The sequence below is a fragment of the Sesamum indicum genome, linkage group LG11 (assembly GCF_000512975.1).
Source record: "Sesamum indicum cultivar Zhongzhi No. 13 linkage group LG11, S_indicum_v1.0, whole genome shotgun sequence".
Taxonomy (NCBI): Eukaryota; Viridiplantae; Streptophyta; class Magnoliopsida; order Lamiales; family Pedaliaceae; genus Sesamum; species Sesamum indicum.
The window spans coordinates 13,466,500-13,487,533 of NC_026155.1; the positions used below are offsets into that span (position 1 = coordinate 13,466,500).

At 36.9% G+C, this 21,034-nt stretch overlaps 5 protein-coding genes, 1 long non-coding RNA gene and 1 other non-coding gene across 11 annotated transcripts; 2 read left to right on the forward strand and 5 right to left on the reverse strand.

The window, feature by feature from the left end:
• On the forward strand, positions 1,895-3,952 carry LOC110012816 (DNA-binding protein S1FA-like). Its single transcript, XM_020697750.1, has 2 exons — positions 1,895-2,058; positions 3,452-3,952. Exons 1-2 carry the CDS (start codon positions 2,005-2,007, stop codon positions 3,665-3,667), a joined length of 270 nt encoding a protein of 89 aa, XP_020553409.1. The 5' UTR covers positions 1,895-2,004; the 3' UTR covers positions 3,668-3,952.
• On the reverse strand, positions 4,425-7,028 carry LOC105174329 (cell number regulator 8). Its single transcript, XM_011096390.2, has 3 exons — positions 6,619-7,028; positions 5,884-6,086; positions 4,425-5,016 (listed from the first exon to the last, which is right to left on the reverse strand). Exons 1-3 carry the CDS (start codon positions 6,863-6,865, stop codon positions 4,774-4,776), a joined length of 693 nt encoding a protein of 230 aa, XP_011094692.1. The 5' UTR covers positions 6,866-7,028; the 3' UTR covers positions 4,425-4,773.
• LOC110012877 lies at positions 7,813-9,172 on the reverse strand. The gene is made up of 2 exons (XR_002288076.1): positions 8,346-9,172; positions 7,813-8,195 (listed from the first exon to the last, which is right to left on the reverse strand). It is a non-coding gene; the product is annotated as an uncharacterized LOC110012877 (long non-coding RNA).
• On the reverse strand, positions 11,720-12,909 carry LOC105174330. Its single transcript, XM_011096391.2, has one exon. It carries the CDS (start codon positions 12,772-12,774, stop codon positions 11,773-11,775), a length of 1,002 nt encoding a protein of 333 aa, XP_011094693.1. The 5' UTR covers positions 12,775-12,909; the 3' UTR covers positions 11,720-11,772.
• On the reverse strand, positions 14,792-18,583 carry LOC105174331 (lipid phosphate phosphatase gamma, chloroplastic-like). Of its 5 annotated transcripts, XR_848820.2 has the most exons (3): positions 17,739-18,583; positions 16,228-16,406; positions 14,794-15,683 (listed from the first exon to the last, which is right to left on the reverse strand). XR_848820.2 is itself a non-coding variant. In XM_011096394.2 (2 exons), the coding sequence occupies exon 1, from the start codon at positions 18,442-18,444 to the stop codon at positions 17,755-17,757; it is 690 nt and encodes a 229-aa protein (XP_011094696.1). In that variant the 5' UTR covers positions 18,445-18,583; the 3' UTR covers positions 14,792-15,683; positions 17,739-17,754. The 5 variants fall into 5 exon arrangements, 4 of the variants coding, with proteins under 4 accessions (XP_011094696.1, XP_011094695.1, XP_020553328.1 ...); XM_011096394.2 differs by lacking the exon at positions 16,228-16,406 and having other exon boundaries at positions 14,792-15,683; XM_011096393.2 differs by lacking the exon at positions 14,794-15,683 and having other exon boundaries at positions 16,010-16,360.
• TRNAE-UUC lies at positions 18,640-18,711 on the reverse strand. Its single transcript has one exon. It is a non-coding gene; the product is annotated as a tRNA-Glu (tRNA).
• LOC105174333 (protein OSB3, chloroplastic/mitochondrial-like) lies at positions 18,811-20,570 on the forward strand. The gene has a single exon (XM_011096395.2). The coding sequence runs from the start codon at positions 18,927-18,929 to the stop codon at positions 20,253-20,255; it is 1,329 nt and encodes a 442-aa protein (XP_011094697.1). The 5' UTR covers positions 18,811-18,926; the 3' UTR covers positions 20,256-20,570.

Here is a 21,034-nt window from a genome sequence, read left to right on the forward strand (position 1 = left end):
TTTACACATTTCTTTCAAGATACTGAAAGCTAGTTTTCCATTCTATTTAAAGTTGTGGATTTTTGAAAATTTTGATTAGTCAAATACAGGACGATGAAAGTGGTGATGAGGGTAAGTAAATCTGGCACGGGAGTATTCAAATAATTTTGATGTTTGTGTTTACATCTCAACATGCATACAAAATATTGACATTTCCTGGGCAGAAGCATGTTGATGGCCCAGCATCCAGCTCGACCTGCACACACTGTTTCTAATTATAATGTCGAAGGCGACTTGCAGCCTAACCTAACAATAATGCCGCTCAACTTGCTTCTCAACTCAAGTCTTGTCTTGTTGTTCCATTAGATCTTCAAACATGGACAAAATCCCCATCCTTCTACTCCTTGGGCTTTTCCAAAACTCTACCCAATCATTCCATATCCAAACCGAAAACTCTTGTTTAGTAGGCTCCAGTTGCTGTCGTTGGACCCACTAGCAACATAAAGTTAGATTAGTTAAGGTGGTTCTCAAAAGACTGTCTGATCATAAAGTCAGAATCGGATCTATTCGAGGTTATAAAAGAGAATAGAATTCAATCTCAACATAAAAAATGCCCAACGTATTTACAAAAGTTCATATGTCAGAGTTCGTACGGTCCACGTGTTGATCAAGTAGTCGTCAGATGGACTAAGTATCCACGACAAGTAATTCAGATCACCGAGTCATGCTGGTCAGATCACTAAAAAAATGCGGATGATCATCCGATTTTGAGATTTTCATGCCTTTGAAAGGGAATTTGGACATTTCAATGCTTTTGATTGTTATACCCCTATCAATATCACATATAAATTGTATATCAAATAGTGTGAATTTTATCGTCAACCCTGTTGCATTAATGGTGGTGTATGGTAGTTTTGTTCAATGATGGCATGATTATAGATAAAAATGAGCATATATCCACACCCACAATTTGTGAATTACTAACCTTAATCTCTTGTTAACAAGATATTGTTCCTTAAAAAAGAAGGGAGAAGGAGCCAAAGCCACATGTAAACAAGACCCATCAGGGAATCTCGTGCAGCTGTGTCAAACACTATGGAAACTGCTACAACTTCACATGCCCACTGTTCTCTTTTGGAACGTTAAGGGGTGGGGTCTCTATATAGCTGTGTTATTCATGTATAAAAGTCATAAGACTCATGACCATCTGATTATGACTTTTCCTTTTTAGAGCATATTATGACATTGACTTCCTCAATTCATCTCACACCTTTTGTAGTATGAGATTTTAGAGATTATTTAATTATTCATTGTGTACCAAAAATTATACTTATGTCATTATGTTTAAATAATTTAAGATCTTTTATTTTGTTATTAAATTCAAAAGCGTGTAAAAAGAATTATTTTTTTTTTGATGGGATGTGAAAAAATTGCACGTCAAAAGTTACCGACATTAGAAATTTGTATTTGTCCATCCCTATACAAAATCAAATTCTTTTAATCTATGACTGACTTATTACATTGATTATTGGAGAAAAAAAATCTATTTATTGTGTTATTTAATTTTTTTTAATTGAAATTTGATTGAATATCTAATTGTTTAAGAGATTATTAAATGCATTATCAATTCGTCCTTTTCTTTTTTTTTTTTTTTTTATGGCAGGACTAACATTATTATTGGGCTATTTGTAACTCGAAAAAATGCTGTAATAAATTGGGCTTTGGATTGGGCTTATATTGGTCTTGGGCCTGGGCCTTGGGTAAAAGATTTACATGTTCAACAGGCTTGTTTGGATTGAGACAAAGGCCATGGGTTAATTCATAAATATGGAAAAGATAAAGGACTAAATGTGAAAATTGCGCCTGATCTGTTACTGAATAACAAACAACACTTCCAATTTAAGACCCTCATCTCACGCACACTGGAACTAATTAGTCAATCTCGTTCCTTTTCAGCTCATCAATTTCTCTATTCCTTTTTTCTCTTCTCTTTTCTTTCTGTAGAATTTTCACCTGAAAAGCGCGATGGATATTGAAGGAGATTTTGAAGATCAATCGCCTCCGTCGTTCGATCGAATGGTACATTCTTTTTCCTTAGACCTCAGTTGAATTCTAAATTGGATTTTTGAATAGATCTGTTTGTTTTGGAGTCGATTTTAGTTTTCTCGTTCTGTGATCTGTGGGTTTTTGCGCCAAAACAGGGTGTATACGTTTCTTTCTGGCTCGGAATTTCTGGATGTTGGCTGTGATATATTATGCTAATTTTTTCCTTCATGCATTTGATATCAGGAAAAAACAGTTAAATGTCACTTGAACTCGTTATTCGAATGAGTGGCCTGATGATCTAGAGAGGATTTCTTTTATCTACACTATCATACTTAAGGAAATGAGGATTAAGTAAAAAATTATGGTTGAGGTGCTGAGAGCATGAAAATGAAAGAGTAATATCAGAATTCATTTTTCCTTCCCGTAATTTTGTTTCTCATTTTGAAAATTAGTTTTAATGCCATGCATTATCATTCTGTTCATGTTGTATTTCCCATATATTTTTCAGCTCCACATTTCTATAACATGCAGATGTGTATACTCTCTCTTTTTGGATAAACTATGGCTTATTCGGAAAATTAATGAGTTAGTAAACTTGTGTTTAGGTCTAGATTTTTGAGAATTTTCATGTCACACTATTATTTGCCTGTTGGTATTAAGATAAAAAAGAAAAAAAAATGTTGTATTGACTGCATGTGTATGAGACAATTGAATTGTGTTGCAAGATATTCAACATGATTTTAATTGGGAAGTGATGTAGTACCTATAGAGTGCCTCATGTCGTGGTGCCAGGCAGAACCTGATAGTCTACAGTTGCTATGCAACAAATGATTTGTGTTTGTTCTTAAGTACAATCTCAAACCAGCCTTCAAGAACAAATGGAGGGACAATGTAGTGGTTATGATCCCTACGGTAAACTAATTTACAAAAGTGTGCCAAGAGATGTGAAGAATGACATTTGCTGCTGATAAATAGTAAATAGAAAGGAATGATTTTCCATGAAGCTGTAGACTGTATGCTAAAGTGATTGCAGCATGCAGCATTGACCATTGAAAGTTGCTCATCTGTTTTGATCTATTTTAAGAATTTGCTGTACTTTATACCTGGATGCATGCTCATTGTTCTTTCTTCAAAGTTAATGAGCTGCATATACAAATAACAGATATCATATTTGTGCACTTGACATTTCTTTTATTTTGTAATACTTATCCACAAAAGATATGATGTACTTCTCCAGGAAGCATGTAGACATGCTTTTGCTCAACTGATGCATGCTATTGGCAATAATATGATTCATTCATACTGTAGCTCACCTAAACTAGGTGGTTTCATGATTAGATACATTCAATCATCTTTTGTTATCTTCATCCGCCTTGTGCTAGCTTTTCACCAATCCTTTTATATGTTTCACCTGCTGGGTCAACAGAAAAAAGTGGCCCAGAATGTTGAAGCCAAAGGATTCAATCCAGGATTGATAGTCTTAATTCTTGTCGGTGGGCTGCTCTTGTTATTCCTTGTTGGGAATTATGTGCTGTACATGTATGCCCAAAAAACTGTTCCTCCAAAGAAAAAGAAGCCCATCTCAAAGAAGAAGATGAAGAGGGAAAGACTGAAGCAAGGCATTTCAGCACCAGGAGAATAGATTTAACATGGGTTGTTCCCCTTACACATTGAGCTGCTGTTTTCCGTATACCTCATAATCAGAACCTTGTTAGCAAGCGTTGCAGTGTTTTAGGACTCTTAATGATATAAAACTTGAACGGTATATTTAGAACCTACCATGTCATTTTGCAAGCTGACTCAGAAGAAAGAATGCTATTTATCTCTTACGTGATAGTTTTGCATTTGTTCTCAAGTCAGACGGTTGTAGATTTTGTTTATATTCAACTCAGTATTTTAATGTATGAGTCTACTCACCCTTGCTGCATACTTTCATAGTTCTCACCTTCAAATCTCAATAGGGCTAGTTTGCCAGAGCCTGCTAAACTTATGGATAGAGGACAAGGGCAATAGTGATGCGAGTAATACAAATTTCTTAGAGGTGCTTCTGTATAAGGATTTAAGATTCGATAAATGCATTTGACCTGTGCAAAATAATGCACTTCTGTAATAAGCTTTCAATTTTAGCCCTACTGCTTTTTCCGAAAGCTTTCAATTGAACAAAAATCATCCACCAGAAGCAAAACCGGGTTAATACCGGGGGTTCCTGAAATGAGGCGTATTAAATTAGAACACAATAAGAGTTCTGCCAGCGATTAGGGGAGCATTGCCATTCTTCTTGTATTGGAAACAAAAGTGTAACCACAAGATGGATCCATTTCATGATGATAGTAATTAATTTGATTTTCTTGTATTCAACAATGTCGATATGGCACCCCAAAAATAAAAAAAATTACAAATGCTCAATAATTCAATTGATAAAAATTGGCATCCAAGTGTCAAATAAGACTTCATCAGCTTGGAATTACACCATTAACTTGCAAGCATTATCGTGTCCTTTATATTTTGAAATCACATTTCACAAAAGAAAGACCATGTCTACCATCACCTTATTACATGGACATCCAAGAACTGCTTCTATCTGTATTTTTCAACAAAAACTAGTAACTAATGCAGCCTCAACGTCCCAGGCTGCCGATAAACGAGTTATGCAGACTAAACCACAAATCACATAACGCAGTCTAACGGAAGTTCTCAGCACACAATTACACAAGTCCAGAGCTTGTCTGAACCACCATAAAATAGTAGTTACACTCCACGGCCCATAGCCTGTCCACCAGGGGGAACCATGACGAACACTGGTTCAGTATTCATGAAGCCAGGATGAGGAAGCCTACGACGAACTTCACGACCTTCCTGACAAAGAGCACATGCATGGCAAAAGACATGGGTAGCAAAATCACACGCCGTTTCCCATTGCTCACGCCGAACCTCATCCTCCAAAAAGCTTCCGCAGCACCCACATGATCTAGCAAGCGCCTCACAGCTTCCCTGTCATATAAATGAAACAAAATTCATTTACATATAAGGACATCTTATATGATCAAGTTCATATATTGAACACCACGTTGTCTTGATTTACAACAGCGAGATATCAGGTAAAACTGGTAAGATGGTCAACTGGAAGCCAATGCAGAGATGGTGCAGACTTACTCTTTGTGTTCCAATTTCCATACAAGATCCAATAAGCTATTGATACGAAAAGTGGACAGGACTCTTTCCTCCAAAATCTTTCCCCTCACAAAAAGGGTGCTTAAAATACTGACTACAGTCATAGCCTAAGTGAGACCTCAGTAAGACATTCATTTGACTTCCCCTGCCCCAGTCTCCTCCATTTTATCTCAATTCCATTTCCTCGACATGGGAATATAAAAGAAGGTATATTGCAAAAACTAGTGATAGCAAGAAGACAATGTTAAATAAAAAGAAAAGAGATAGTTATCAAGATAGGCGGACGAATTAGACAAATGGGAACAGTTGAATTTCAAAAACTTCAGCACTGTAAATAAATCAGAAGAAACATGTAACATGCCATATAATCTCTTTTGTCTCTCCTACTGGTTGAAATTATTTTCCCACTTTCTCCCTCAAGTGAATTGGCGAAATTCACAAAATACGATAATACTAACTGTCTCACAGACGGCAGTTACTGAAATGTGCTGAAGGTATGCCCGCAGATAGCATACTGCTAATAACATAGATTTCCATGTAGAGTGATACCAGATAATGGAAACCACAAAATAACAAGTTTGAAATTTTAATTTTTGCCCCTTCAAACAGGCAATACCAATTGGTGCCTTGTAATCTTAACATGACAATAGAGCTGCACAAGGTGGAAAATTTAATAAAAGAACTAACCTCCAGGTTAAACTTCCGGCGGATAGCCGTACGGGTGGGAAAAGAGAACAAGGGAGCGAAGCAGTTCCAGCCAAAAAAGGCATTCCCCATTAAGTAAAAGCCGGTGTATGGCAAACAGTGATTCGCAAAAGTGCCGGGAGCAGATCCAAGTCTCTCAACATTGGTTCCATAGAGCACACAAGGGGCCACACTACCCAACAGACCTGCCCAATATTAGAACCATCAAACACCCAAAGAAATAAAATACGGTGAAAAAAACAATTAGAGCAGCATCACAATACAATATATGTTCGAGCTCGAGAAATATACTTAAAACAATAAGAATGCTTTCATAACCTTCATCCAAATCGAATCAGCAAAAAGAGACAGACAGAGTGGTATGAGTATCCAGTACACTACAACCTTCACACTTCTAGATACAGAATGCAAAATTAACAGAATGTTCATAAGATTATGCCAACCAAAAACTTCATCCAAGTTATAAACTGCATAACTAATTAGCTTCTTAGAATGAAATCAACTGATTCCACAACAGGAGATCTACAAATTCTTAGTTATCAAGTCAAAGTGCAACTACAAAGACCAAAAGATGAACTAATACTGTCCAAGGCAAAATTAGTATCATCCAGAACTAATACTATACATAATCAAGACTCCAATGCATAGAAATCAAATCTTGACCTGAAAGGAAAACGATTCAGCAAAGAGAAAGACAAAAGGAAACAAAAAACTCACAAACTTCAAGATCACTACTGCAGAACTCATCATTTCTTCCAAGACAAGAGAAGATGCCGGAATCCCACTGGGACTTCTCCATCATGATCTCACCCACCGGCAGCCCGTCAGCTGTCCATCCCATCGGAACCGCCGGATGAGGCTGCGGCCCACCGTTCTTGGCGTTGGACGATTTCTTTTCATCTTTTTCCCCTGATGCCAGTTCTTGGTTTGGTAAAAGAGGATTTGATTCCTCAGAATTTGCCATTTGCACAGGTAAATATTAAACAAGAATTACAAAAACTTGTGTCCCTCTATACTCGCTTGAAATTAGAGAAAATAAATCAGGGAACGGCAGATGGGGCTCTCAAGAAACGTTCTTATCTGTTTTCTCCTTTCTTGCAGAGCTTGCTTGCATTTATTTATGTATTTTATCTATTCAAGTACTCATGTTTATTGACGTTGATAAAAAAAAAAAACCGCGTTCAAGAAAACGTAGACGCGAAGGAGTTGATTAGATGAAAATTAGCTATCGTTTTACTGCCATTATTTTATTTTAATTTGTTGAGATATTAATATAATTATTATCATAAAAGAAAAGGACAAAAAATTCTGAATGTCGACAGCCTTTGTATCTTGTAGTAATTAATAATTATTATTTATTTTTCATTTTTTAATAAAATATATCAATTATAATTATTCATGTCGAATATCAGCATTTAACAAAGATTATTACGAAAATTACATCTTCATCGAATAAATTAAATCTAAACAACACATACTATTACAGTAGACAATACCTACTATGCAGTAGAAACAACACTTATTAAGTAATAAAAACAATATTCCACGCATATCAAGGAGTTCGAATCCATGACTTTTAAAATTGTGTTATGCGTGATTTTATTTTTTTGGAAAAGTTATAGTTAATAACAAATTATGTTTGTATAATTAAGTTCTCAAAAGATAACTTAGTATATTAGCACCAGTTTTTGACTTTTTCTCTTCGTTGCTATATGTCTAGTTGATAACGAAGTTGAGGAATTTTGTTATATAGATCAGATTTAATCAAATATGAACTAATGATATGAAAATATAATAAATTTATCATGTAATTAATTATTTTTTTTAATCGTACCTAATTTAAGGAGGAACTTTCCAAAATCAATCAAAGAGCCGGAGGAATAACTAATAAAGGAATTACATAATTCCTTTAAACCTAATTTGAATGGAAATTTCCAATAATTGAAGTAATTATCAACATCATAACTACAAATGTCAAAAAATAAAAAAAGAAAGAAAAAACCCATCCTGTCAGCCCACAATAAAAGCTAGAAAAATTCTTACTCAAATCAAGTTTGGAGCAAGTAAAATACACCGGTTATGGTTTTTTTTTCTGAACTGTAGGCCCAAATTCAACTAACATGATTTGGGTTAGAATTTTCCATAAAAAGCAAAGCAAATTGGATGTTCATTCATTACAATACACTGTATAATGGCTTGGAAGCAAAATCACACCACAATCATAATGACAAATATGAATATCAACTCATCCTGCTGCTTCACTCTCCATTGCATCATCCTGGAATTTTCTTCCCCTGAAAGGCAAATCATCCCTTTTAAAAACAACAACCAAATTTAATCTTCAGCACAAAACTTTCATTTTGTATCCATGAAGAGATCGAGTTGACAACCTGCTACATATATAGTTTAATAAAGTAGTGAAATTAAGGATTGTTGGTTCTTACATTTCTTTTGGGGTTGTGATGAGGGGACATGTTTGTCCGACGATTTGGTGGTGGAATGTAGGTGTGAGTCTCTGGACCTCTGTAGTCAATTACATAAACCTCAGAATCCTTATTTTTCACATCCAATCTCCCTGCAAATACCACCCTAGAGAAAGAACCTCTGGAAAAGCTTGGCACGGCGACCAGGAGGAAGAGCAGTAGAGTGGCGATCATCATTCTGTCCTTCATCTCCATATAGAGTACTAAAGACTCTTCTTGTTTCTGTGTCCAATTCTGAAATGAGAGGAAGGAGTTGTTGTCGGATTGCAGAGAGGTTTTAGGGGATTTTGAGAGTCACCATCTGCACAGCAATTGATTGGGATGTGCTGAGTTGTAGCAGTTATTTAGTATGATCATTCAGAGCCACCTTTACAGACTGTTTGGACTAAGAGGAAATCAAACTGAGGGGAACACAAATGCTGTCATAATTACTTCTTCCAGGTTACATTAACCATACATTTGTTGTCTAAAGGAGGAAATCTTGGGTTGGTCCCTCCCCCCCTCTCTCATCCTCTATTCAAAACATCACCAAAATGGAGTTTCAAGAATTAAGGGAAATTAGTATGTGATGTTGTCTGGTGACATTGTGTTGTTGGTATTAATACATACGATCTAACGATTTTTAAGTGAGTTTAACCAATTACTAAGTTAGACGGCACCGAATTCCTATTTTCTTATGGTCGCGTGCGACAATTCTATGTGTATTTTATTAAGAATGTCTTAAAAGGGACATTGCATTTAACAGAACAGCACGTTGGTTGTACGCACAAAATACATATTTCCTTTAAAGTTTGCCTCTCAATTCCTACCCTCTTTATGTCATAGTATACAGTACATCATGATGATTTACGATTAGGGTTGAATGTTGCTAAGTCCACAATGTATATTCGAATTCTTGAAAAGACGTTCAGTGAATTTAAACATACGTCATAACTTGTGTGTAAGAAAATTTATATAGTGATAATAATTTTATTGAAAAATATGGGTTCCCTTTTATTAGTTGTTGTGGGTGTCGAGATTGGGGTGTAGTTGGAAAAATTGAATGCACTGCAAGAGATAAAGCAGTCTGTGTCCTTTCTATGAGGTCTTACATTACATGAAATCAATACCAATCGCTGATTGCATGACGCCGTGACCCCATACGCATCAACTTCAAAAATCAAATGTACCCTTCAACTTTTCTAAATATTTCAATTTCTTGAATTTTGAAATACAATATAGACGACTTGAATTTTGGAGCTCAAACGTATGGTGCAGGTTAGGACATTAATTCATGAAAGGTGGCACATCATGACAGATTGTTGTGTAATAGGATTTCAAATATATGCCGACAAGGTATTAAGAATAACATGTCAAATGAATATAAAAACTCAGTTTCATTTTCATACACCTCAAAATTGTAGAGGCATTGATTGGATGGATTTGTTTGCTTTGGTGAAGATTAGTGGGTGTTATTGGGTTGAACAGTGTGAGTTGGGGGCTCAAAGGTCCACCCCTATTTACTGTTTACCCTGCATAACACAAACTCATCAACTAAGGGTGCTTAATAAACCCAATCCTATAAGGGAGTAAAATGGTCATTTTAACCTGCCTCATCTTCGTTCATCATCGACGCATAAAATTGAGGTGAATGATTCGAGTTTTACTGAATGTAAGAGTGTCTGTCTCCCTTTATATAAAATTTATTTATTTTATTATTAAGATATTAATTCAACTATACACTGCTTAATTACCGAAATATTTACAAAATCATATAACTATTTTTTGTATTGAAAAAACAAAGAAAGAGAGAGGAGGACGTCTAAGGTTTGAGTTTGGTAGTTGCAGATGCTATAAATGGGCCTCAAATCTGAAATTGGGTTACATCATCACTAACTATCCCTATGTTTGCACCTTAATTTGGACCTCCTCATAAATACATACTCATCTCTTTATGTATGACGATAAGTAGATAATTCATAGATAACCAAACTAAGTTCGGTTCTTACCACATATGGCATTACATCCTTATTTATTACTTAAATTTGACTAAACATGTCATATAGTAGTTCAAGAATCAACATCAATTATGATAAGAGACTTATCATAGACTTGTTCCTGACTTATTTGGGTTCTTGTTAAAAACTCGGGTCATGCTAAATTATGAGTCCCGTATTGCACGCTACGTGTATAAAATTCAGATCATTTATATGTTTAAAACCATGTTTTATACCGATATTTCGATCGTTATCAGGCTAGAAAATGGTGGAAACTGTTGAAGAGGCATATGATTTTCCAAGTGGATGATCTCATAATAGTTCACCACAACATTAATGTTCCAAGATTGGATAATACAAATCAGTCCACCTCAAATTAAAGGGTGTCCGAATTTCATTATGTCCATATCTGTTTATTTATGAAAATCAAAATATTCTCTAGGCCTAAAACAGAGTACACAAAGCCAAGCGGACAATACAAATCCCTCCGATCCTTTACAAGAGTGTGACAACGACATGTAAGTATGTAATAATGTCTCTCAATCTAAACAAGATTCTTTCTTCCCCACTAATGCCCCAACATCAAGAAAGATTTTGGTTTGTGTTATTTTATTTTATTTTTCATATATAGTTTCTTTTATAAAAAATATTTTAATATAATAAATGGGAAAAAAGGGTGTATAAAAAAATTAGACACTATGGAAAAATGAGGATGCAAGAGAATTGGAGAATGGGGAAAGAAGAATGTGAGGAGAGATTGTAGGAGGGAAAATGGAAGTATGGAATATTTTACACAAATTAGGTTCGATCGAATCAAAATTTGATATATTTATCATATAATAGATTAATTTTATAATTGCATACAAATCATATAATTACTATATAATTAATTTAAATTCAATGAGAAGGCGTGGCTTAGAATTTCTAAGCAGGAAGGAAGGAGTGAGTAATATAATAGTGTCAATGAATGAAGAGTGTGTGACAGTATGAGTGAGGAAAGGCAAAGGGCAAGCAATAAATACAACAGCAGCCCATGAGGAGTGGCAGAGTACACGAAACAATTTTACTGTCCTATATCTTTCAGCCTACGACTCAGACATCCTAATTTTATAACATTTTCATCCATCCACACATTAATTCTTAATAAAATAAATGTTATATCAGCATTTGATTGACATTAAGATTCTCTCTTACAAAACCCATAAATCAGAAAAACCCAAAAAATATATGTATATTTTTTTCATGATGAAGCAATCAACAACCCCAAAAAAAAAAAAGAATGAGAAGAAATCAAGAACTTTGCTTTATATATAATTTCCTTTAAAGAAAAAAAAAACAGCAAGAAACAAAATCACAATATACTCAAAATATTATCCAAGAATAATTATGTTTTGGTTGCTGATTAACAATTACTATGAATTGTGTTGTGAAGAATTGTGAAACCTTGTTTGATTGGGGGGTTGTGGATTAATGATGAGCCTTTCTCCTGTTCTTGCAGGCTCTGATTTACACCTTGTGAGCAGCAATGGATGCACTGCTGTTAATCCTCCTGCAACATTAACTCCCTTCAAATCATCTTCACCTGAATTCTTCTTCTTCTTCTTCTTCACTTCCAATTCTTTGCTACTTTCCTGCAGGCTAATTGGTGTTGCCTCCTCTTCCACCACATTTTGACAGGAGATGGGATTCTCTTGCACTACTTGCTCTGTTTCATTTTGAGGTTCAGATAATGGAGACCCCCAAAACCTACCCCCCAATGATGAAGATCTGTATGGAGCAGATCTGCACCTTGTCAAAAGTAATGCGTTTTTGGGTGGAGATGATGGAGAAGACGATTCCACTTCCACACAACCCCTCTTGCTTTCTTCAGCTGCACCTCCAACATTCTCGTACTTGTTGTCACTGCAACCACTCTCACTATGATCATTACCCCCCTCACCACCACCACTCTTTTCACTCTTCTCATTACAATAACCCCTGAAAGAATCCTCTGTCCCATCAACTTTCTTGCAACACCACCACCTCAAACACAAACCCCACTTGCAAAATACCCCTCCTCTAAAGTGCCTCTTTCGCCACCGGAATCTCCAGGGAAATTTCCCACAGAAGAGGGTTCTCTTCAGCCACCAGCAACGGCGGCGACGCTTCACGGTGGCGCCTCCGGTCTTTCTGGGCTTAGTTTTGGCGGAGCGGCGGACCCTGACTTGGCCAATGCAAGTGACCTTGGGGGATGATGGTTCTTGAATGACTCCAGCAGGCACACTAGTCTTCTTGCTGCGCAGGTAAAAGATTGGGCTGGAACGAGATCTTCCTCTGCTCCTGCTCCCCACATTACTTCTCAAGAATCTCATCAATGGCGGAGGAAACTTCTCCGCCCTGCCCGGACTTGATAGTGGCTTCGACAAAGCTTTCATCTTTACTATCTCTCTCTCTCTCTCTCTCTCTGCACTCTGCCTCTGCACACTGGTAAGAGTATCCAGTAGCTAAATATACCGCTACTGCCCTCTCGCTCTCTCTCTCTCTCTCTTCTGTTTCCTTTCTTCCGTTTCTTTGTCCATATATATACACATATATATATATATATATTCTATCGTGTTTGTGTGTGGTGGTGGGGTGGGATGGGGTGGGGGTAGGTCGGATGGGGGAAGGGATTGGGATTGAAGGGGTAGGCTTTTCCTTACGTGCCATGTTTACTCATTTATTGCACTATAGTCATTTATTTTAGCTTTTTATTTATGTTATTATTTTATGAATCTTGGTGGTAAGTATATAATATTTAATTTAAATTACTGAATAATAATAATAAAAAATTTATGTGTAGCTCCTGCGACAAGAAGAGTGTAGGTAATAGGTATTATTATTTTATTATTGCACGGATGCAAGAGAGAGAGTGAGGAGTTTGAGGTTCCAATACATCAAGTGCTTCGGCCTTGCACGTTTCATTTCATTACAGTATTAAAAGCCAGTGTCTTGTTTCTCTTACAGACAGACAGCTGCCAATGCCATCTACACTCCACTTGTTCCTCCCCTCATTCTTACATATGTAGACGCAACGCACTCACAGTAGGAGCAAAACTCCGCAGTAAGTAAATAATTATCAGTGATTACCGTTTGGATTTCGTTCAGGTGAAACTCAACCCCCTACCCCTACTCTATTACCTTCCTATTTACCTGTTCAAATGTTTTAACTTTTTTCCTAACTTGAATTTTTTTATTTTTGAAAATCGAATTTGTAATTTTTTTTAAATAAAAAAAAGATGTCAGCATTGAGATATTTGATCTTTGTTTTGTACCATTCAATAGTTGTCCGGGTTCTTTTACTTACTAGATGTGGTAAAACGAGTAGGGCTGAATTGTATGATATTTTTACCAAACTTTGCTGATTTTTCATCAGTTTTAGCTTTTATTTTTCAAGGATAGGAAATATCAATTATAGTTAGATTCTTTGGAGAAGAAGATTTTGAAATAAATAGAGTGGATTGCCCTAACATGTTTATTTAATAATCAACAAGAGTGACTAATTATTATTTAATAAAGGAATAAAATAAAAAGAAATAACTCACACTCGAGTGGTTAATTTTCCTTTCTTTTTTTTTTTTGGCTGTAAAAAGATTCCTTTGTTTCAACAGTCAAAGCAGTTAATTGCTGAACTTGGAAGTCAAAGCAAAGAGATATGGGGATGCATATGGGATGAGTATTTAATTCTCAAACATCACAAACTAAGTTGAGTATTTCTTGGTACAAACAATACTATTTCTACTTTGTTTTTCCGAGTGAAAATAGAGATTGTTTTACAAGAGATACCTCAGCCCATAATCACTAGAGAAATGGAAAGAAAATGTTTGAGGAATCAACCTTTTCTTTTCAAGAAAGCTGCTCAAATGTGTGTGTTCTTGTTTGTCTGAGAGGACATCAGAGAAAATATTTTTTAACCCTCAGATTTCTTGAATATTACCTTTTTTTTTTTTTAACTTGTACTGGTTGCTGATCTGACCTCAAAGTAATTTAATGCATGCAGCAGAGTAGCCAATTCCAGGACAAGGTGAGTAGAAAGTGAAGCATATGGTGAGCATTCCAATGTGTAAGAAGGGGGAATGAGACATCATCTGATGAGTATATGGTAAACCCTCTTTTTTCACTTGTAAGCATATGGTAAGCATATCCATACTCTTTTTTCACTGTGCAACTCCCCACATTTTACTGCAAATTTGCAACTTTGAACTGAAAACCAAGAGGAAACTACAAACAAGAACAGAGATCCCTTTTTGCTTTCTGCATGTGTGTGTGATGGTGATGGCCAAATTGGACAAAAACCCAAAGATAATAGAGCTCTCTTTACTTTTTCCACTATTATTTGTTTGAACTCTTTTTATTTTCTTATTTCTCTTTAGCAACTTATGATTTTCTATCAATTCTTTTTTTTTAAAAGTTGAGTATATAGTGTTTTATGGGATAGAACATAAGGAAACTGCATGGTCTATAAATTTGTGTTTCAATAACACATGTCCATAACATTTTGTCAGAAACACACAGAACTGGTATAGAATGATTGATTTTGCTATAGTGTATGGGCTGATTATTACAAGAATGAATAGGAGGGCCAAACTAAAACTTTGATACTAGGTAAAAAGAAGAAAATCCAGGCATTGGGGCCAAAGTGGTTCAGAGGGCCCTGAAACAAAGAAAAATGACAAATCACAAGAAATGATTTGAAGCAGACAGAGGCAGAAAGAGAGTGGGGGCTCTTGATTTCTTTCATAGGATGTGAAAAGGCAGAAACATGCAATGGCTCCACATATTTCCTTTTATCTGCAACTACAGCCCTTAGATTTGACATGCAAACCACCTTTTTCTCTCAATTTCCACCCTCTCCCAGTTACATTTTCTGCCCCAAAGTCAAGAATATTTTTTAAATTGCCCCCCACCAACAATGCCTACAACAAGTCAACTCTCTCTCATATAAGAAAAGCAAGAGCTTCTTGACAAGGCGAACCCAAAAGGAGAGCAAGACAATCAGGAACCATTCATTCATTCATCAGAGTTATCAAAGCTCTGCAGACTAGGAAAAAGATAAATATTTAAGGGTGATCATCAAACTGCAGAGAGTAAGCCCACACATGGAATATTGATATGTTGTTATTTTATTCATTGATGGGGGTGGGGGGACCATTGCATAGAGAAAGGCAAAAGGGCAGCAGGGAGCTATTAATATTTGTCTCAAGGACCCCTACAAAATATTTGTAGCATTCAGGCATCCGATGATTGTTTCCCACTTGTTTCTGGATCAGACACAACTTGTGGAACCAATATATGATTCATAGCCCTGCATTCGTTCCATAACACCAAAGTGTGAAAATTAAAAATAAAAGAAAGGAGAAGTGAAGAGATCTCCTCGTCATTACAGAATTTCTAAACCTTAACATGAAGAAATAGCTATGCCCGAAGAAATGGTTCTTAAAATAGAAAGTAGCAAGGTGAGAAAAGAAACATCGGGAAATGTTAACCAAATTTGTAACCGTTGTACTTGCAACATCAGCTATGTGAGTTATTTGTTTTATTCTGATGTCTAAGTTTGGATCATAATGGGAGCAACTGATGCTTGTATAATTGTAGTTTTCCTCTCTTAAGGAAAGAAAGCAGAACTCCATATTACTAGCAAGTCAAGAATGTAAGAATCCTTCAAATACAAACACAGCAGAGTTCAACTTTTGATTTGTTGTTAGAAAATATTTTCCATACCTATTCAACACAAGCAGCTATAGATGTGTTTGTGTAAAGAGCTAATAAGCATTTAAATAAAATAGGGCATCAAAGGTCATGCCTCAAAATCAAAACAGAGTGATCATTTATCCCTAGACTCGACGGACCTGATTCCACTCTACTCAACCTACTGCACTGAAATGCTCTGATAATAGATTCAAATGTGCTTGCTGAGTTTTTGCTTCCTTCCCATGATCCATGTTCTAGAGAAAAATGGCCGATATCCTGTTCGAATGATTCCTGACTAGCACCAATAAAACTTGCTCAAGAAATTATGTCAGTTAACCTGCATGCATTATAAGAAGTTGTAAAATGCTGTCGTTTCAGAATTCATTATAATGATGATGTTATTTGCCTATGCATCAATCAAAATTTCCAACTGGTTGCGCTTGCCTCAGAATAAACTATATCTACTCAATAATTCTGAAAGGTGAACTGCGACAATGTTATTTGGCAAACAATCCCAGATTAATAAGAGCAAGAACACCAACAAGGGCCCCTAATCTCATTAAAAGGGATCTTGTTGTTCTATGCATATCCAGAAAGGCACAGTGTAAGCTGAAAAAGAGAATATTCAAATGCAAATTTCTCCATTCATCTTCATTACATGCCACATCATAAATAAACACCACGTACCATGGTACTCCATCCCACCGGAAATAGCTACGCAATATTATGAACCAACCAACGCTTTATTAATTAAGCAAAGCATTTTCTCTCACATAATAGAAGTGAAATTATAAAATTGCTAATGCAAAATGAAAATCAATCTTGCTTATGGTAAGACTTCACAAGTTTATATCCATGTGAATCTCGGTTTCTCATTTTATAGTTTGCATTCAGCTTCTGCATGCTTATTTCTTGTGAATATTGAGCCTTGTTAGTACCATATTACTCTAACAGAAATTGGTTTTTCTGACGAACTTGTGAGATAAGAATGGATTTTTAACTCTTTCTTGCCCTTCTAATCAAAAATAGAGGGCCAAAACTGTACTTAACCGGAACTTGGTGGAGATTACAAGATCAGTAAAGTTGCAGCATTCAACAAAGATGTTAGATCTCATGGGATACCACAAAGACAATGCCAAAAGCAGGGCTATCAGGAGTTAGGATAAGTGTATGCACATCAATTATTTACTTTACCAATCAATGGTCCTAAATCATCCACATTTTAGTAATTCACCAAGATGCAATACCAAATTGTCAAGTTTCTGTAGACAACTTGTGCCCACCTTCAAATATTTTGCTAGGTTTTAGTACATGTTTCTTCAATGGTGATTGCTCTTTATAGTAGATTACAGTTAAGAAGACTTATGTCTTTTCCAATTTATAGTTGATTGCAGCGACAAACCTATCACATATTAACTGGTTACCGGTAATTGTTACCATTATTACTTCAAGCTTGTAACCATCTACTGCAAGACCATTCTATCTTAAGTTCAAAGATTCACACTAAGAGTAGATTTTCCAGCTACAACATCAAGCATTTTGATGTCAACAAGTCCGCTTGGTAATCGTTTTTCCAAATGCACAAAACCAAAGAAGCATAGGATCACCAATCATAGTAAAATTCAATTGAAACTTAACCATAAGCAAACAAAGAGAAAGTCCCGTATACCCCATTTTTCAGTCCATTAATCGGATCGCTTGTAGGAGACGTGTTTCCTCGACGCCCTCGCATTTTCATACTCAAACTTCAACACATTCGGAATATGTGAAGTATCCTTCACATAAAACAACCTGCCAAAGTAACTCTCCTCAATCGCCGGAAAATGACACCGCAGCAAACTATTCACTACCCAAAACCACCCTCCACCCAGCACCGCCCCCAGTGCCGCTCCGGCAAACACCTGCGCCAGAGTATGGTACCCCAAATAAACCCTCGAATACATAGTTAAAACGGCCAAGGGCCACACCACAAGCCCCACAATCCACATTTGCTTCCGGAACAAAACATCTATTCTGTAATAAGTCAAGAGCGTGAAATAAACGGCGAAAAAGAACATGTACTGGGAATGACTGGAGGGCCAGCCGTGGGAATCGCACATTTCCAGAAGTGCGCAGGTCTCTGGCCGGGCTTGTTGAACGGATTTCTTAATGATTTGGTTTACGAATTCTGAGATCAAAATGCCGAGGGCGAAGAACATGCCTTGAAGCTCGCGGCGAAAGATGAAGTGTGAAATGAAGCCCCCAAGGCTGATAAAAACTGGGATTAGAGAAATCCATGCCAATAAATGGCCGATTTGATCTCCCTTCCGGTATCGAACGTGGGTTAAGGTTACGGCTTTGAGGGGTGGGTGGGGCTGGAGGTGGGAATTCGTCATAGGAAGGATCGGATCTTGGACAATGCTGCAAGAAGAGAACTACAGATTGTGAGTTAGGATTAAGGGAGCATGCAAAGGCAATGCAACGAAAAGGAAAACGAAGAAGTTGAGCTGATTAGTTTATATAGTGATAAAAGTAAGGAAAAGGTATAGGCTTCCAGATTTCTAGTGCTGTTGCTCAAAATCATGAAAAATTTCCGTTGCCGGGAATCGAACCCGGGTCTCCTGGGTGAAAGCCAGACATCCTAACCGCTGGACGACAACGGATTTGTGTTAATATCATCTCGGTACTTTTAAATGATTTTTTCTTTCCGCGCTACTAAGTACCAACGCTCGCCCTGCCGTACATTCTTTTCCTCTCCGCAATCCACTCTCCCCTAAAAAACCCAAAACCCTTCGGGAAAAACCCTAAATCATCATCATCATATATACACACACACACATATCAAACTTTTCTGAAGCATTGTTTCATTCGGCTTGCCATGAATTTACTAGCCAGAGCAAGACCATCATCAGCCTATCTGATTTTCTCTTCTCCTTCACCAAGAAGGTGCCTTTTTTACATCCACCCCATTGCTGCTCCTCTTCAACAATGCAGTTTCTTTTCCAGTAAAGCTGCCTATAGTAGCCAGAAAACGCAGCAAGCTACCAAGCCAAGAACCCAGAAATCTTCTCAATCGTCTTCAAGTTTTACTCAGAGAATCAAGAAACAAGCAGAGGCGCTTGCTACTGTTTGGCCCAAGCCAAGAGAGATGCCATATCAAGAGAAAGTTTCCAATTTTGTGAATTTGATCGGTCATATCAGGACACCGGTTCGTTTTGAGGCTGCTTCTGATGGGAAACACTTTTCTACCACTGTGATTTCTCTAGGAAATGGAGGTGAGAGAAATTCTCTGTCGATTCCTGTGGTGTTTGAGGGAGACTTAGCTCATGTTGTCGCTTGTCATGTCAAGGAGAACGATTGTGTTTTCGTGTCAGGGCAGTTGAGTGTGGATCCTGTGAGATTGGTGTCGAGTGAGAGTCTTGGGAAGTTTCATGTTGTGGCGGAAAATCTTAACTTTGTCCAGGGACTTGAGAAGAATTTTTTAGATAAGAAATTAGGCGTGGAAACTGACAAGCCTGGTAAGCACGGGGCTAAAAAGATTGAGGAGGTCATAGAAAGGGTGGATAATGATCCCTATTTTATGAAGCAGTTGGGAGAAGTACTGAAAAATCAAGATACGAGGAGAGTTGAGAGTTCTGTCAAGCAGTCGAGGAATGCTGACTCTGTGTCAGCGCCTCCAACTGCGACTTTGGAATGTGGAAAGGATGAGTCAGTACGAGAAAAATGTAATGGAAGGAATGGAGGGATTGCTATTAAGAAAAAAGGAGCAAATCAAAACTTGGATTTGTGGAGGGATCTTGTCAAGAATCCCCTGCAGTGGTGGGATTATCGCGATCATAAGAGTAATGGACTGGTTAAAGAAAAATTCCCGGATTTTAAGCAGAAGGTGACTGAAGAGGCACTCTGGGTCACCAGTGCGCCAGAATGGGTGTTGCATGGACTTGGAAAACTGGAGTTTGATGTTAAGCCAATGAAACAAAAGCAAATGCAGGGAGGTGAGAGGCCTGGTGAGAGAAAAAAGAGTGGTAAACTTGATCATTTTTGGAAGGATTTGGTGGAAAATCCTGATAACTGGTGGGACAACAGAGCGCAGAAGAAAAACCCGAAAGCACCCGACTTTAAAAACAAAGAAACAGGTGAAGTTTTATGGTTAAGCAGCTCACCAGGTTGGGCATTATCCAGGCTACCGCCCATGAAAGATGGTTAAAGGCTACTGATGAAATGAGCTTCCCTGCAATTTGAGTGGTCTGAAGGGATTGAGTCCAAGTTCAGAATTTTGATGCTCCATATATGCTGCCAGTTTTGAGTGTTTAAGCCTGCATGATTTTGAGAGTGCGAACACTGTTGGAACTGAACAAGAAAGCCACCTTAGAATCTTTGGAAATGTGCTTCGGATTCATTCTCTGACTAGTTCTGTTTATATAGACGATTTCTAGTTGCAACCTTGTTTGCACATTGTGCATAATTTTGTTCAATTCCTATTTACAGGGTTTTGATGCAATTGCTTCATGTGTTTTATGAACCACCCTCTTTGAGGAGAAGTGTTCTGATTCTTTCATGTTGAGTTACAAAGAAGTGTTCTGATTCTTTCATGTTGAGTTACAAAGAGTTACAAAGAAGTGTTCTGATTCTTTCATGTTGAGTTACAAAGAAGTGTTCTGATTCTTTCATGTTGAGTTCAGACGACACTTCAGATACCGGTGTCAATTGTATTAATTTATTGCAGAAACTTTATCAAAACAAACTCATCAGAATTCTAGATTTGTAGATAGCTAACTTGTTAGCAGCTGTTGCATTTCAACAATAACATGTCAATTACATATAATGGAAAATAGAGAGAGTTCTTTGACTTATTTCTGCAACAATTTTCCACACTTTTTCATCAAAGAAGTAATTTCCGCTACCTGTATTCCATAAAGATGGAACAGAATGACCCATGTATTTGATCTTAGACAACATCCCATTAAGGAAAGATCTACTCCGCCT

What these genes read in the sequence shown, in the direction of transcription:
- LOC105174330 (XM_011096391.2), bottom strand. Translation starts at nt 12,774, where the DNA reads ATGAAAGCTTTGTCGAAGCCACTATCAAGTCCGGGCAGGGCGGAGAAG.
- LOC110012816 (XM_020697750.1), top strand. Translation starts at nt 2,005, where the DNA reads ATGGATATTGAAGGAGATTTTGAAGATCAATCGCCTCCGTCGTTCGAT. An exon ending in CTCCGTCGTTCGATCGAATG is followed by an intron (nt 2,059 to 3,451) that starts GTACATTCTTTT and finishes CTGGGTCAACAG; the next exon opens with AAAAAAGTGGCCCAGAATGT.
- LOC105174331 (XM_011096394.2), bottom strand. Translation starts at nt 18,444, where the DNA reads ATGACGAATTCCCACCTCCAGCCCCACCCACCCCTCAAAGCCGTAACC.
- LOC105174333 (XM_011096395.2), top strand. Translation starts at nt 18,927, where the DNA reads ATGAATTTACTAGCCAGAGCAAGACCATCATCAGCCTATCTGATTTTC.
- LOC105174329 (XM_011096390.2), bottom strand. Translation starts at nt 6,865, where the DNA reads ATGGCAAATTCTGAGGAATCAAATCCTCTTTTACCAAACCAAGAACTG. An exon ending in CAGTAGTGATCTTGAAGTTT is followed by an intron (nt 6,087 to 6,618) that starts GTGAGTTTTTTG and finishes AATATTGGGCAG; the next exon opens with GTCTGTTGGGTAGTGTGGCC. An exon ending in GCCGGAAGTTTAACCTGGAG is followed by an intron (nt 5,017 to 5,883) that starts GTTAGTTCTTTT and finishes TTTATATGACAG; the next exon opens with GGAAGCTGTGAGGCGCTTGC.